Source organism: Halichoerus grypus, chromosome 13, assembly GCF_964656455.1.
Source record: "Halichoerus grypus chromosome 13, mHalGry1.hap1.1, whole genome shotgun sequence".
Classification (NCBI taxonomy): domain Eukaryota; kingdom Metazoa; phylum Chordata; class Mammalia; order Carnivora; family Phocidae; genus Halichoerus; species Halichoerus grypus.
Window position 1 is genome coordinate 62,381,981 of NC_135724.1, and position 13,286 is coordinate 62,395,266.

General features: G+C 62.4%; 1 protein-coding gene across 8 annotated transcripts in view; it reads left to right on the forward strand.

Annotated features, from left to right (window-relative positions):
- The window catches only part of ARVCF (ARVCF delta catenin family member), a 50,614-nt gene extending 38,104 nt beyond the window's left edge, over positions 1–12,510 (forward strand). For 2 of the 8 annotated variants that reach the window (XM_078060618.1, XM_078060621.1), the window contains 17 exons: positions 113–271; positions 456–979; positions 1,957–2,492; positions 3,293–3,476; positions 4,272–4,389; positions 4,789–4,960; positions 5,685–5,702; positions 6,722–6,793; positions 8,144–8,271; positions 8,575–8,725; positions 8,991–9,189; positions 9,269–9,380; positions 9,493–9,583; positions 9,915–9,968; positions 10,393–10,478; positions 11,080–11,196; positions 11,651–12,510. In XM_078060618.1, the coding sequence (XP_077916744.1) occupies positions 113–271; positions 456–979; positions 1,957–2,492; positions 3,293–3,476; positions 4,272–4,389; positions 4,789–4,960; positions 5,685–5,702; positions 6,722–6,793; positions 8,144–8,271; positions 8,575–8,725; positions 8,991–9,189; positions 9,269–9,380; positions 9,493–9,583; positions 9,915–9,968; positions 10,393–10,478; positions 11,080–11,184 (2,709 nt within the window). In that variant the 3' untranslated portion in view covers positions 11,185–11,196; positions 11,651–12,510. The remainder of the gene's footprint in view (positions 1–112; positions 272–455; positions 980–1,956; positions 2,493–3,292; positions 3,477–4,271; positions 4,390–4,788; positions 4,961–5,684; positions 5,703–6,721; positions 6,794–8,143; positions 8,272–8,574; positions 8,726–8,990; positions 9,190–9,268; positions 9,381–9,492; positions 9,584–9,914; positions 9,969–10,392; positions 10,479–11,079; positions 11,197–11,650) is intronic. The other 6 variants (XM_036104205.2, XM_078060622.1, XM_036104206.2 and 3 more) reach the window with 4 other exon arrangements.
- The last annotated feature ends 776 nt before the right edge of the window (positions 12,511–13,286 follow it).

Below are 13,286 nucleotides of genomic sequence, written 5' to 3' on the forward strand. Positions count from 1 at the left end.
GGTCCGTGGGAAGAAGGCTCACCTGGCCTTGGGGCCAGCACAAGCATCTACACTCCAGGGCCAGGCAAGCTATGGGTCCTTCCACTGACACCCATTCCCCCCGCTTGCCCAGGAGCAGAGCCCGGGCAGCCAGGCCTCACTGGCCACAATGCCAGAGGCGCCCGAGGTGCTGGAGGAGACAGTGACAGTAGAGGAGGACCCTGGCACGCCCACCTCCCACGTGTCCATTGTCACATCAGAAGACGGCACTACCCGGCGCACTGAGACCAAGGTATGGCCAGGCCTGGCAGTGGGCAAGTAGGCTCTGTAGCCACAGTTGTTCCATGTACAGAGTGGCCTCCCAGGGGCCACCTGTTGGTCGGGTGGAAGACCGAGGACACCCTGGCCCTACTGGGCCAGTGTCCGGGCCTCTCAGGCTGCCCAGCCCGCCCACTGGCCACCCACTTCCCCACCAGGTCACGAAGACGGTCAAGACGGTGACCACGAGAACAGTGCGCCAGGTGCCCGTAGGCCCAGATGGCCTCCCCCTGCTGGACGGCGGCCCCCCACTAGGCCCCTTCACAGACGGCCCTCTGGACCGGCACTTCCTGTTGCGCGGGGGTGGTCCGGCAGCCACGCTTTCCCGCGCCTACCTCAGCAGCGGGGGCAGCTTTACCGACGGCCCTGAGCCCCGTGATGTCCCCAGCTACGGCAGTCTCTCCCGTGGGCTGGGTGTGCGGCCCGCACGTGGCCCCCTTGGCCCAGGCCCTGTCGATGGCTGCTTCACACTGCCTGGCCGACGTGAGGCCTTCCCTGCAGGCCCTGAGCCTGTGCCACCAGCCGGTCGCTCCCAGCCCGAGCGCTTCCAGGCAGAGCCATACGGCTTAGAGGATGACACCCGCAGCCTGGCTGCCGATGACGAGGGTGGCCCGGAGCTGGAGCCTGACTATGGCACTGCCACAAGGAGGAGGCCTGAGTGTGGACGTGGCCTTCGTACCAGGTGAGCACCCTGAGCCTGGCCGCTGCCTCCGGGAAGTCTGCCTTCTACTCCCCCACAGGAAGTCTAGCTGCTGGGGCTAAGTTAGTTATGCACGTTAGTTTGAGTTGGCCTCAATTCAAGGACAGCAACAAGGGAAGCTTCTGGGATGGTGGAAGTCACACTGGGCATCCTCCCTGTGGGTCTGGGCCATTAGGGAAGTTGGTGACAGTGCCCAACACCTGCTACCTCTGCTCCAGCCAGCCGGCCATGAAGATAGGAGCACAAGAGGCTCAGAGCGTTTCCTCTGAGTTTGAGGCTCCAGCCTTTCTCTCAATTGCCCCTGTGTACAGAAGCAACCAAAAACTAGGTTATTTAGCTCTTCCCAGCATAGATTCTGCTTCTGTCACCTTTGCCCTCAAGTTTTTCTATCTGTAGAGTGAGAACATGATCACAGCCTTGGTATGGATTATGCTGTGTGACCACAGGCAAGACATCTGACCCCTCCTAGCCTCAATCCCTGCCCTAGGAAGTAGGTTTGATGGTGACAACCCACAAGGACATCTTGTACTCCGGGGGACCGGTGGCCTGAATGCCCCTCATACGGTCCCACCAGGGTGGCTGTGTGCAGGGAGGGTCACCTCCTGCCCCCACATCCTGGCAGATCCCACATGGCCGAGGTGGGCCTCATGGGAGGGCAGGACCTCAGTCACAGACAGATGTTTCATAGAAATGCATTTAGCTCAGAATTGGGGAATGCTGCATGGTGATGGGAGTGAGTGAGCTCCCCGTCTTAGGGAGATCCAAGCCCTGATAACCATTGGCTGTTGTTTGGCCATGTCACTGGCTGTGAGTCAGTTCTTGCTGGCCTGGGGTGTGACTCTTAGCAGGTACTTGGGGTCCAGTACCAATGCTGTAGGCCTGTCCCCACCCTTCAAGGGTTCGTGGTCCCCTGGAGAAAATAACGGTGGGGTAGCTCCTGAGCAGGCATCTTCGGGCAGTGCCGAGATGTTCCTGCGCCCTGCCTGCCTGCACAGGGCCTACGAGGATGTGGCAGATGATGGCGGTGAGCTGATGGAGGAGCGGCCCCCGTTTCCGGCTGCGACAGCACCTCTGGCCCAGCCAGAACGGGGCAGCCTAGGCAGCCTGGACCGAGTGGTACGGCGGTCGCCCTCAGTCGACAGCGCCCGTAAGGAGCCGCGTTGGCGGGACCCCGAGCTGCCGGAGGTCCTGGCCATGCTGCGACACCCCGTGGACCCTGTGAAAGCCAACGCGGCCGCCTACCTGCAACACCTGTGCTTTGAGAACGAGGGCGTCAAGCGCCGTGTGCGGCAGCTGCGGGGCCTACCTCTGCTCGTGGCTCTGCTGGACCACCCGAGGGCGGAGGTGCGGCGGCGGGCCTGCGGGGCGCTGCGTAACCTCTCCTACGGCCGAGACACGGACAACAAGGCTGCCATCCGGGACTGTGGCGGTGTGCCTGCCCTCGTGCGCCTGCTGCGGGCTGCCCGGGACAATGAGGTCCGAGAGCTCGTCACAGGTGAGTGACACCTGGCTTCCCCTCGTCGGTGAGGGAGAGGAGAGTGAGGCTTGGCCAGGGAAAGACTCCCTCCCCCCCGCCCCCCGCTGCCATCACCATCTGCCCGTTTAGTCAGGAGGTCCAGTTGCCGGGGGTAGGCATTAGGCTTAGACTGAGAGGTCCCCAGTCTCTCTACCTCTGGACTTTACTGCCTCTCAGGCAGGCCCCCTCTCCACCTGCCCGCATGTCCCCATACTCCTCCAGGTCCAGCCTCCTGGTCCCACCCTCCAATGGGGCCCGGTGCTGGGGGATTGTGCCTTATGGGCCCCAATTGGCCAGGTAGGGTCATGTGACCACCTTTAGGTGGCGCCAGTGAGGCAGTAGTGCCACCCCCCATGTGGCTAAGAAGGGATGGGGAAGAGAAGGCACCTGCTTGTCCAGCCACAGGCCCCCTGCCACCACCCCCCCACGTGGCTAAGGAGGGATGGGGAAGAGAAGGCACCTGCTTATCTAGCCACAGGCCCCCTGCCACCCCCCCTCAACGTGGCTAAGAAGGGATGGGGAAGAGAAGGCACCTGCTTGTCCAGCCACAGGCCCCCGGCCAGCCCTTTCCTGTGTCACAGCTCCTCCCAGCTGGTAGCTACTGTTGGGTGCCTGTGCACATCTTGCCTGGGCCAAGGTGGGCACCCAGGAGCTCTCACGGCTTTTGTCACTTCCTGCCTTCTGGTCTGATCGGGGCATGTCCTGAGCGAGGTCACATGGGGAGGTCGGAAGGTTGCCGCCTGTGTGGTGAGCACCGGCTGGTTGATGACGCCCTGCAGGCACACTGTGGAACCTGTCATCCTACGAGCCCCTGAAGATGGTCATCATTGACCACGGCCTGCAGACGCTGACCCACGAGGTCATTGTGCCCCACTCGGGCTGGGAGCGCGAGCCCAACGAGGATTCTAAGCCAAGGGATGCCGAGTGGACAACGGTCTTCAAGAACACATCGGGCTGCTTGAGGTGTGGGTGGGGGCTGGGCTCAGGCACTCTGTGCAGCCACCCAGGACTGTGCCCAGCTGCGGAGGCAGGAGCCAGGCGCCAGAGCCTGTAGGCACACCTGGGCATGTCCTCACGTCTGGTATAACGTGGAAGACAATTAGCCCCCCAAGTCTGAGGAGCTTGGGACACAGCCATGTCACAGTTCCTGCCCGAGTCCTGAGAATGGGGCCTGATGGGGCTGTACTCGGCCCCAAGGGCGGCCTCTGGACAAGGTCTGCCACCCTCTCACATAGGACCCCATGTCTCCAGCCCTGCTCAGCTTCAACCCACTCTTCCATCACCATAACAGCCAGGGTAGGGGGAGCCGGGACCCTCATCTTCCGTCTGCCTCAGAGGCCTCATTCCATGTCCTCATGACCTCTGCCCTAACCCTCCTACCCTGGGAATCACTAGAGTCCCCACACGTGGTCCAGGGTCCCCATGGTCCTGTCTGTCCATCAGGACATAGCCCTGTGGCCCTATGCGGTCCTCACCTCAGGGTGAGGTGGAACCCAGAACTGTCACTGTGGATTCAGGACTCTGGACCCACTTCTGTCCCCTCCCAATTCCGCTGGGCATCAGAGAAGGCCCCCTGCCACACCCAGATGCCAGGCCAGGGCTCCCTCCTAGGGTCTCAGGGGTCGGGACACTGTTGGTAGTCCTAATGGTGGTGTCAGAGCCGGTTTTACAGATGAAGATACCCCAAGGCTGGGGTGGGGGGGGCTGGGACGTTCCCATGGGAGCCAGGGTTCACAGGGCTCGCTCTTGGCCCCCCAGGAACGTGAGTTCGGATGGTGCAGAGGCCCGGCGGCGGCTCCGGGAATGCGAAGGGCTGGTAGACGCCCTGCTGCACGCCCTGCAGTCAGCTGTGGGCAGGAAGGACACGGACAACAAGGTGGGGGGCCCCAGCAGGTCCCAGTGGGGTGCATGTCACAACCTCCTCAAAGGGTCGGGGACATGGAGCAGGAACTGGGCCCAGGGGGCCCTGAACCATTTGGGCAGCACAGGAGAAGTAGGCATATGCATTCTGGGGCAGTGCCCTGCCCACCGGCCGCCCCGTAGTGGCCACAGTGAAGTCCCAGACAAGGTCCTACACGCCGTGTGTTCTCCACCTTTTTCCTTCCTCAGCCCCTCCTGGGGAGTTCTCACCCCCGTGGGCTCCCTAGCTTAGGCCTCCCCATCTTTGCACCCCCAGTTCCTTTTGTGCGCACTGGCTGCGGCCAGGCGTCCCGGGGAGGGGTGGCAGTCTCCGTGCCCACCGGGTCCTGCTCCACCATCTCTCCTCTCCCCACAGTCGGTGGAGAACTGTGTGTGTATCATGCGGAACCTGTCCTACCACGTGCACAAGGAGGTGCCTGGGGCCGACAGGTACCAGGAGGCTGAGCCGGGGCCCCCGGGCGGTGCTGCGGGCTCCCAGCGCCGGAGGAGGGATGACGCTGGATGTTTCGGTGGCAAGAAGGCCAAAGGTGTGTGGGAGGGACTGGGGTACTACACTCTAGGACTCCCCCTGCCACCCCAGGCTGAAGGGTCTCCATACCCACGGCCGTCACGGAAGCTGGAGAGACCACCTGGTCAGCTCCTGATGGGCAGGTGGCGAAGCAGGGAGCCAAGGAGGGTGTACCCAGCCTGCTGGGTCGTCCGGCTGACGGGGCAGCCTTCCCTCATCTGCGCTCTGGGGCCCCCGGGGGAGGGCAGGAGTGAACCTACGTGGTGTCCCGGCTGCTGCCTGGACTGTCTCTCAGCTCCGGGAAGGGTTCTTTGGGCCCGTGTTTGGAAAGCTCTGAAGACGATGCTGCCTCTTGGCGTTCACAGAGCACCTGGAGACTTTGAGATGCCCCGGAGGCAGCACCCCACCCTGCCTTCGCGCCATCCCGCCTGGCATTTGCTGGGTGCAGGTTCCAGGATCTACATTCTCTGGCACCTGCTGGGTGACGTCTGTGCACTGCCTTCATCTGCCCCCCCCCCTGCTCCCCATGTGCACCTGTTCTGACCCCAGGCCTCCCCTCTTGTTCCACTTCTGGGCACTCAGCCCTCCACAGTGATCAGGGTGGGGTTCCACGACCCATCTATTCAACCCAGGGTATGCAGTGGGAAGTCGAGGCCTCCCGGGAGGACGTGCGGTGTGGGGGGGGGGGGGTGCTGCCCGCTGAGGCTCGTCTCCTCTCTCCTGTGCTTCCTCCGGCCGCCCAGAGGAGTGGTTCCATCAAGGTGAGTCCCTATTTGTCCTGCTGTCCAGGCCCGGTGGGGGCAGTGGGCACCGGGGAGGTGCCGCCCACCCTTATTGTCCAGGCAGTACTCTCCATGACGACCACAGGGTGATCCAGCCTCAGGGCCCTGCCCCATCCCCAGTCCCTTTCCCGGGCAGCCATCTCCATGACAACTGTGTGGACATGACAACGGCAGGAATGTCAGCCCTGGACTCATTGGGAGGCCAATGGGCTGTTCCTCTGTAACCTCAGACTCCGCTACCCAGGCAGGGCCGGGCCTGGAGCTGGAGCAGGGAGAGTCAAGGGGGGGCGGGGTCTGGGTGTATTTGTCCCCTCAGGCACCAGGGAGCAAAGTCTGCCCCTGGGAATGCAGCAATGTGTGGCTTAAAGGGACCACACAAAGGCCTCGTGAGGCTGGGCAGAACAGGGAGCCCAGATCATCAGAGCTCTGCTGCCTTTCAGAGAAGAAGCTCCCTCGTCTGAGATGAGGGTGACTGGCAGCTAGGGAGCTCACTCACAGAGCGGTGCAGGCCAAGGCTGACAAGTGCTAGGTGGGGCTGCTCTAGGGGCTCAGCCTGTGGGTGGTGGTCTCTCCTAGCCGGCAGAGCCTGGGACCAGGTCCTGACCCCAGACAGGCATTTCCCCGTGGCTGGGACTCTTGGCCCCAGCCCTGCTTTACTGTGCAACCGGGCAGGTCTTGCCCTTGGCAGCCCCCAGCTTCTCTGTACCTCCCTGTCATCATCCAGCCTGGGCTCCTGGCTCCCAGTAGCTGCAGGGAGGCTGTTGGGTGGTTAGCAGTGCTGCTCCCGGCACCTGACAGATCAGTCCTGGTTGCTGGGGGCAAGGCTGGGACATCCCCAGGCCCCAGTGCAACCACTGCCCTTCCCAGGGCCTCCTGGTACCCAGTACTGGACTTGGGGGTGCTCTCGGGCCTTGGGCAGGAAAGTGCCGTGTCCACCCTCCTGGCGCATACCTGCCCCGTGCAGGGCCGGCTTCACCTCCGTCTATTCTCTGTTCCAGGGAAGAAGGATGGTGAGATGGACCGGAACTTTGACACACTGGACCTGCCCAAGCGAACTGAGGCTGCCAAAGGTGAGTGGGCGGAGGCAGAGTTCATCCCAGGCCCACGCAGGTGGCCAAGCTTTGTGCTACCAAGCAGGCGTGGAGGGCCTTGGGGAGCCAAAGGAGAAACAGCCCACAGGTGTGGGGCTCCCCAGAAGGCTGTCCAGTCCCTGGGTACCTGCTGTGGGTTCAGAATCAGGGCCAGTTGCATGGGTCACTCCAGGCAGGGCAGGAGACAGAGGCACAGAGAGGCCAGGCATTTGCAAGGTCACACAGCATGCAGAAGACTAGAGGGGATAGAGTGAGGCCTTCAGTGAAGGACAGAGACCAGCTAGGCAGGACCTCCAGTATCCTCTGAGGAGCTCACGTTCACTCCCGGCGGTCTGGGAGCTGAGGTGTGCAGTCAGATCTAGTCTGGAGGCTGATAGTGCAGGGAGCAGAGTGGTTTGTCCTTCTCGTCCCCTGTGTCTGTTGGAGTCCTACTGTGTGCTGGTGCTGTTCTGTACAGGGAATTGAGCCTGAGTAAGGGAGCTCTGCCCTGGTGAGCCCCAGGCCACGGCCCACCCTGCAAGCCCAGATGCCTCCAAGCAGGGTGGAAGACCCCAGCCATGGGAGGCCTAGGGGAAAACATCACACACAGAGAGACCGATGCCTGCGGACGCCTTTAGGGGGAATACCCTGAGTGGGGGACATGCTTGGAGCATCTGCAGAACAGGAAGCCCGGCAGAGCTGAAGTGAAGGGATGATGAGGCATGAGGAATGGGGAGGGGGTGATAAAACATGGGGTGGGAGGACAGGGGAGAGGGAGTAATGTTTGGGTACAGGCCTCAATTGATGGGGGACCAGGAATCGTTGAACAGGGTGCAGACTGAGAAGGCAGACCCTGTTGCTAGGGGCGTGCACTGGTAACAGCCTAAGTTACATGAGAGAGAACAGGGCCCTGTTCCGGCTAGGGCTCCTCCCCCTAGTTGCACAGCCTGTCTACCCAGGAGGGCTGGCCCTGTTAGGGAGTTTGAGTCCTGTTGCTAGGGGAGCAGCCCTGGTTGCCACCTCCCCCCCTACCCCAGGCCTTCTGGATACTCTGGCTGCCAGGCAGGTCCAATACCATTTCTTTGGCAGCAGGGTCAAGGGAACAACGACCTCACTTAGACCCACTGCCTCCTCACTGAGCCTCTGTTCTTCCATGAAACGGGGGGAATGCTTTCTCCCTCGGGTGGCTCATAACGGGTGAATGTGTTGATGTTAAATTTTCCCTGACTGTACCACACCCATTCCTGGCCCCAGCTGACTCTTGCCCTGGGGGCATTGATGGGAGGAGGGGGGAGAAGGGGTAATGGAGGGGGCCTGGGTGACTGTGGGCGGTGGGTGCTCTGTGCCCAGGCTTTGAGCTGCTGTATCAGCCCGAGGTGGTACGTCTCTACCTCTCCCTCCTCACGGAGAGCCGGAACTTTAACACCCTGGAGGCTGCCGCTGGCGCCCTGCAGAACCTCAGCGCCGGCAACTGGATGGTGAGAGGCCGAATCTGGCAGGGAGGGGACAGACAGAATCCTGGGTACCCTGTTGGTGCCGGCCTCTGCCTTTGCCCAGGCTGGGAGGGTGGGGACCACACGGGACACAGTGCCTCCCCAGGGTCCGGGAGGTTCGCAGCACAAAGGATGCCAGCTGGAGGTGGCGTTGAGTTGCTTGGGTAGGGCTTTGTCTTGCCAGGGAGGAGGGTCCAGCCAGAGGAACAGGCGGCTCAGGTAGCAGAGTGTCAAGGCGTGTGGGCGGGACCCAGTGTGCTGAGCACACTCCCTGCTCCACTGCCACAGTGGGCCACCTACATCCGTGCCACGGTGCGCAAGGAGCGTGGCCTTCCGGTGCTCGTGGAGCTGCTGCAGTCCGAGACTGACAAGGTGGTGCGTGCTGTTGCCATCGCCCTGCGCAACCTCTCCCTGGACCGGCGCAACAAGGACCTCATTGGTGAGGACGCGGGTGGGGCAGAGCCGGGATGCAGAACCCCGTGGGCTGCTCTGGGGTCCCACCAGCAGGGGCTGGGGGCCAGCAGGGTGGGGAGGAGTTCAGGGGCCCAGCCCTGCCCCTATCATTCCGTCCCTGAGCAGTCTCAAGGCCTAGCCCCTGGACACGGTGGGTGACTTTGCAGCTTGCCGGGGCTCTCCTGGTGGATCCCGCTCCCTCCCGCTGGGCTGGGCAGAGGCGTGTCCTGACAACTGCCCCTGCCCTTCAGGGAGCTATGCCATGGCCGAGCTGGTGCGGAACGTGCGCAATGCGCAGGCTCCGGCGCGACCAGGTGCCCGCCTGGAGGAGGACACCGTGGTGGCCGTGCTCAACACCATCCACGAGATCGTGTCCGACAGCCTAGACAATGCGCGCTCACTACTGCAGGCCCAAGGCGTTCCAGCGCTGGTGGCCCTCGTCGCTGCCAGGTGGGTGAGAGTGCAGCCCGGGGCGGGCGGGGCCCGGGGGGCGGGGCTAGTGCTGACCCCGCCCTGCGCCTGGCCGCAGCCAATCGGTACGTGAAGCGAAGGCCGCCTCCCACGTGCTGCAGACTGTGTGGAGCTACAAGGAGCTGCGTGGCGCCCTGCAGAAGGATGGCTGGACCAAGGCACGCTTCCAGGTGCGGCCTGCCTGGCCTTTCTTTTCCTCTTTCACTTCTCCAGGCTAGGTCCCCCACAGGAGTGCCCCTGACACCACACCCTGTTTTGTGCCCCCCCCACCTCCACCCCCAGTCAGCCGCTGCTACTGCTAAGGGACCCAAAGGAGCACCGAGTCCCGGAGGCTTTGACGACAGCACGCTGCCACTGGTGGACAAGAGCCTTGGTGAATACAGGGTCGGGGCGTGGAAACCTATCTCTGAGGTATAAGAGATGCTCCTCCACCTAGATGCATTGATGGTGACAAGGCAGGTGAGGGGTAGGGGGGCCCCTTTCCTGGCTTGCAGCCTCCTACAACCTCTACACCCGTGGTGTCCACATTGATGTTAAGTGGGGGTGGGGGGGTGTCAATGGCAGAGGCCCGGCAGAATGGTGCAAAGATGTTAGCGACAAAGCGTACCCAGGGTCAACAGAGGCCAGCCCTGCTGTGGGTTTGTCTGTCCTGGTATCCCCACTGGTTCTTGCAACCAGCCAGCCACCTGGCTTGTACCTTGCAGATGGCGAGAAACCAGGCAGCCGGGACGTGATCCCCATGGAAGCACTTGGCCCAGGTGAGTGCAGATACAGGGCTGCTTGTTTCCTGTGGGGGGGGCGGGGGCGGGGATGGCGCTGAAATGGGCCAGGTGGTTTTGCCTTGTGTGTTTGGTGCTGGGAAAGCCTTCCAAGGAGGTGCTGGTTGGAAAAGAGAATTTGGTTTAGGGGTGCTGCTGAGGGGGCTGGGCAACCAGGGAGGGGTCAGTGCCCAGCCACAGTCTCTGGTCTGCCAGCCCAAGGGGGCTGGAGGGTTCTGAGCCACCATGGTGCGAGGGGCCATGAGAAGACCTGGCCTAAGTCTCCAGCACAGTGCTGGGGCAGGGCAGGTGGGGGTATCTCCCAATGCACCCTGTCCCAGGGGCCCCCTGTGTCTGGGCTGAGAGGGAGATCTGCTCCTGCGATGCCTGCCCCTCAGAGTTCCCCTCATGTCCCCACCCCAAGACGGATACTCCACTGTGGACCGGAGGGAGCGGAGGGCTCGAGGCAGTGACCCTGCAGGGGAGGCCTCTGAGAAGGAACCGTTGAAAGTAAGTGGCTGTGGGCAGGTGCCTAGGGAGGTGCCTAGGGCATGCCTGAGAGGGGCCCTGGCAAGGTGCTGAGTTTAGGCTGGCCGGTCCACCTGGGGTGGGGCTCACCTGCAGGGCAGCTGGGCTGGGAGATGGAGCCTGGGGCCTGGCCCCCCTGCCTTGGGAAGTTTATCGTCAGAGTCAGTCTGTGGGTGCGGGTGGTTTGAAGCTCACACCCACTGGGAGAGAGGGGGCATGGGACAGAGAGCACTGCCCAGAACAATGCACAAGGGCCAGGGGAGTCTGAGCACAAGTGTCTTCACCCTTCTCTGCCTGCGTGTGTGTGTGTGTATTTGGGGGCGGGGATGGGCCCACTGTTGTCCTGCCTCCAGGGTGGTACCTGCCAACCTGCTCTGTGACCATCCCCTGGCTTTGGGCACAGGCCTGTGTGTGTCCACGCGTCCGTGTGCATCTTTGTGAGCCACACTAGCTCAGCTCCCCCATCGTGTGCACCCCGACTCTGGCCTCACCCACTGAGCAGCCCAGCCCCCACCCATCAGTGCTGACTAACCTGCTCTGTTCTGCCTCTAACGCCCTCCTGCCCACTGCCTGTCCGCTGCAGCCCGACCCCGGCAGGAAGGTTCCTCCTGGGCCCAGCAGGCCCGCGGTCAGGCTGGTGGACGCCGTGGGGGACGCTAAGCCTCAGCCCGTTGACTCCTGGGTCTAGCTTGCATGCCTGGTACGTTCTCTCGTCTGGTTTTTCATTCAGCTGTTTCCTGTCCTCTGGGAAGGGGCTTCTCGTTAATCTCTGCTGGCTGCATGTTCTGTCCCTTGGTGCTCCCTGGTGGGACTCTGGCTTCCAGCTTAGCAGGCTCAAATGCCCATCTTAGGGATAGGCTGGTGTCTGAGACGGACATGCCCCCATGGGCCTGCAGTCCCGGCTCAGGCACTGTGTCATCGGGGCCCAGAGCAAATGGGGCCAGAGCAGGGACGGGCCCCCCACATTTAAATGCCCCAAGCACAGTGCCCCCCAAACGACCAGCAAGTCGGATTGGCCCTGATGCTGAGATTCTCGGGGTCAGCCTCTGCCACCTCCAGCAGCTGCCTTGGTCCACACTTTCGTTGGCCTAGTCTGTGGAGGGGTCCGCCAGACCCCGGGCCGCCCTGCTTAACCTTCCCCTCTCCCTCCATAGGTCTCGGGCCCAGCCATTTGTTCTTAGGGACCTGATCGTGGGAAGAAGGGAACTCCAGGGCCGGCCCTCCCAGACCCTGCTGTGGAGCTTGGAGCCCCCTGGCGGCCGGGGTTGGCAGCGCTTCTCGCCGGGGAGCCAGGGCCGGACATTCTGGACACACCTCCCTTCCCGCCCCTCGCTCCCTCCCTCCTAACTCCCTAGGCTGAGTTAGCTGTTTACTGACATGGTGCTGTGTGCGAGTGAGAGAGAGAGAGAGAGAGAGAGAGAGAGAAAGCCAGTGGAGCTGCCAGAGTGGGGCCCAGGGAAGCGGCAGGAAGGGCACCTGGCTTTGCTTTGGGGCTGGTGGTATAGAAGAGTGTGCTCTTGTGTGTGCGGGACCCCAGAGGAGCTTACAGCAGGGAAGGGAGGAGGGGGGCTCAGAGAAGGAGTTTGACTCTGGAAGGTAGAGGGGATCCGCTGGGCGCTGAGTCCCACCCTGCATGGCCCGTGGCGGGGGGTGGGGGGGCGGACTGGCCCATGCGTGCAGAGAGGCTTTGGAGGCAGCAAGATGGGGGTCAGGCTGTGCTTGCCCCCACCCTGCCCTCGGCTACATGGGACCCCAGTGCAGCAGGAGCCTTCCCTGAGCGACTCTGGCCCGGCCGTGGCTACAAGACCCTGTCTGCCGGAGCCCGGAGTCACCCCTCTGGGACTGACCTTCGGCAGCAGCGGGGGACGCTGCCTAGTGCCTGCTGTTTGTGACTTAAAAACCGAAGAAAAACACTGACAAAAAGCATTAAAAACAAAACCAAAATAAGACTGTATTGGTAAACACCTAAATTTTTGTAAGAAAACTTAAAAATTAAAAAAAGCAACAAAGGAAACTTCCTATTTTCTGCGGCTCAGATCCTTTGCCATCAGCTGCTCGCTCTTCCCTGCTTGCCAGGTGGGGCATGGGTGGAGGTGGCTCCCGGGTGTCCATGTGCTCTGTCCAGAGGGGGCTCAGCTCCCAGGCTGCAGGGGTGTTTCTGCACATGTCCTCCCAGGCTCACTGCGATCCCCTTTTTGCACACACACACACAGGAGAGGGCTTGCTTTGGGGTGGTTAGCTAGGCCCTGATTCCCACGGTGGTGTCCTGGCCAGAGGTCAGTCTGCACACAGGTGGGCTCAGTCAGGATTGGGGGGGCGGGGGTGGGATCCCTGGAGAGCCTCTGAGGTAGCTAGGGGGCCTTGGGGCCAGGAGCCAGGGTTGGGACTGGGGATTTAGGCAGCTGTGGATTTAGGTAGATGCAAAGCAATTCTACTTCCCTTGCTAGCTGGGCAGCTGTAGAAGCGCCAGAGCTGACCTGAGCCCAGTCTTCCATAAACAAGGCCGAGTAGGACTGGGGAAGTTGGCTTCTACTCAGTGCCACACAGGGACCCCAAGGGGCCAGGTGCCAGAGAGCTCAACACCCTGCACTGTGGTGGGGGCCCCATGTCCACCATTCCCTAGTGCCTGCTTGGTCAGAGATAGACAGGAAGGCTGACCAGCAGCCCTGTTCCAGTTTCCCAGGACAGCCTCCAGATGGGGGCTCACCTCAGCCTGCCCACATCCCCATGGGGATGCAACAGATAACCTCAGCCTGGCCACATGAGCCCCCTGGGCCAACATTAGCATCC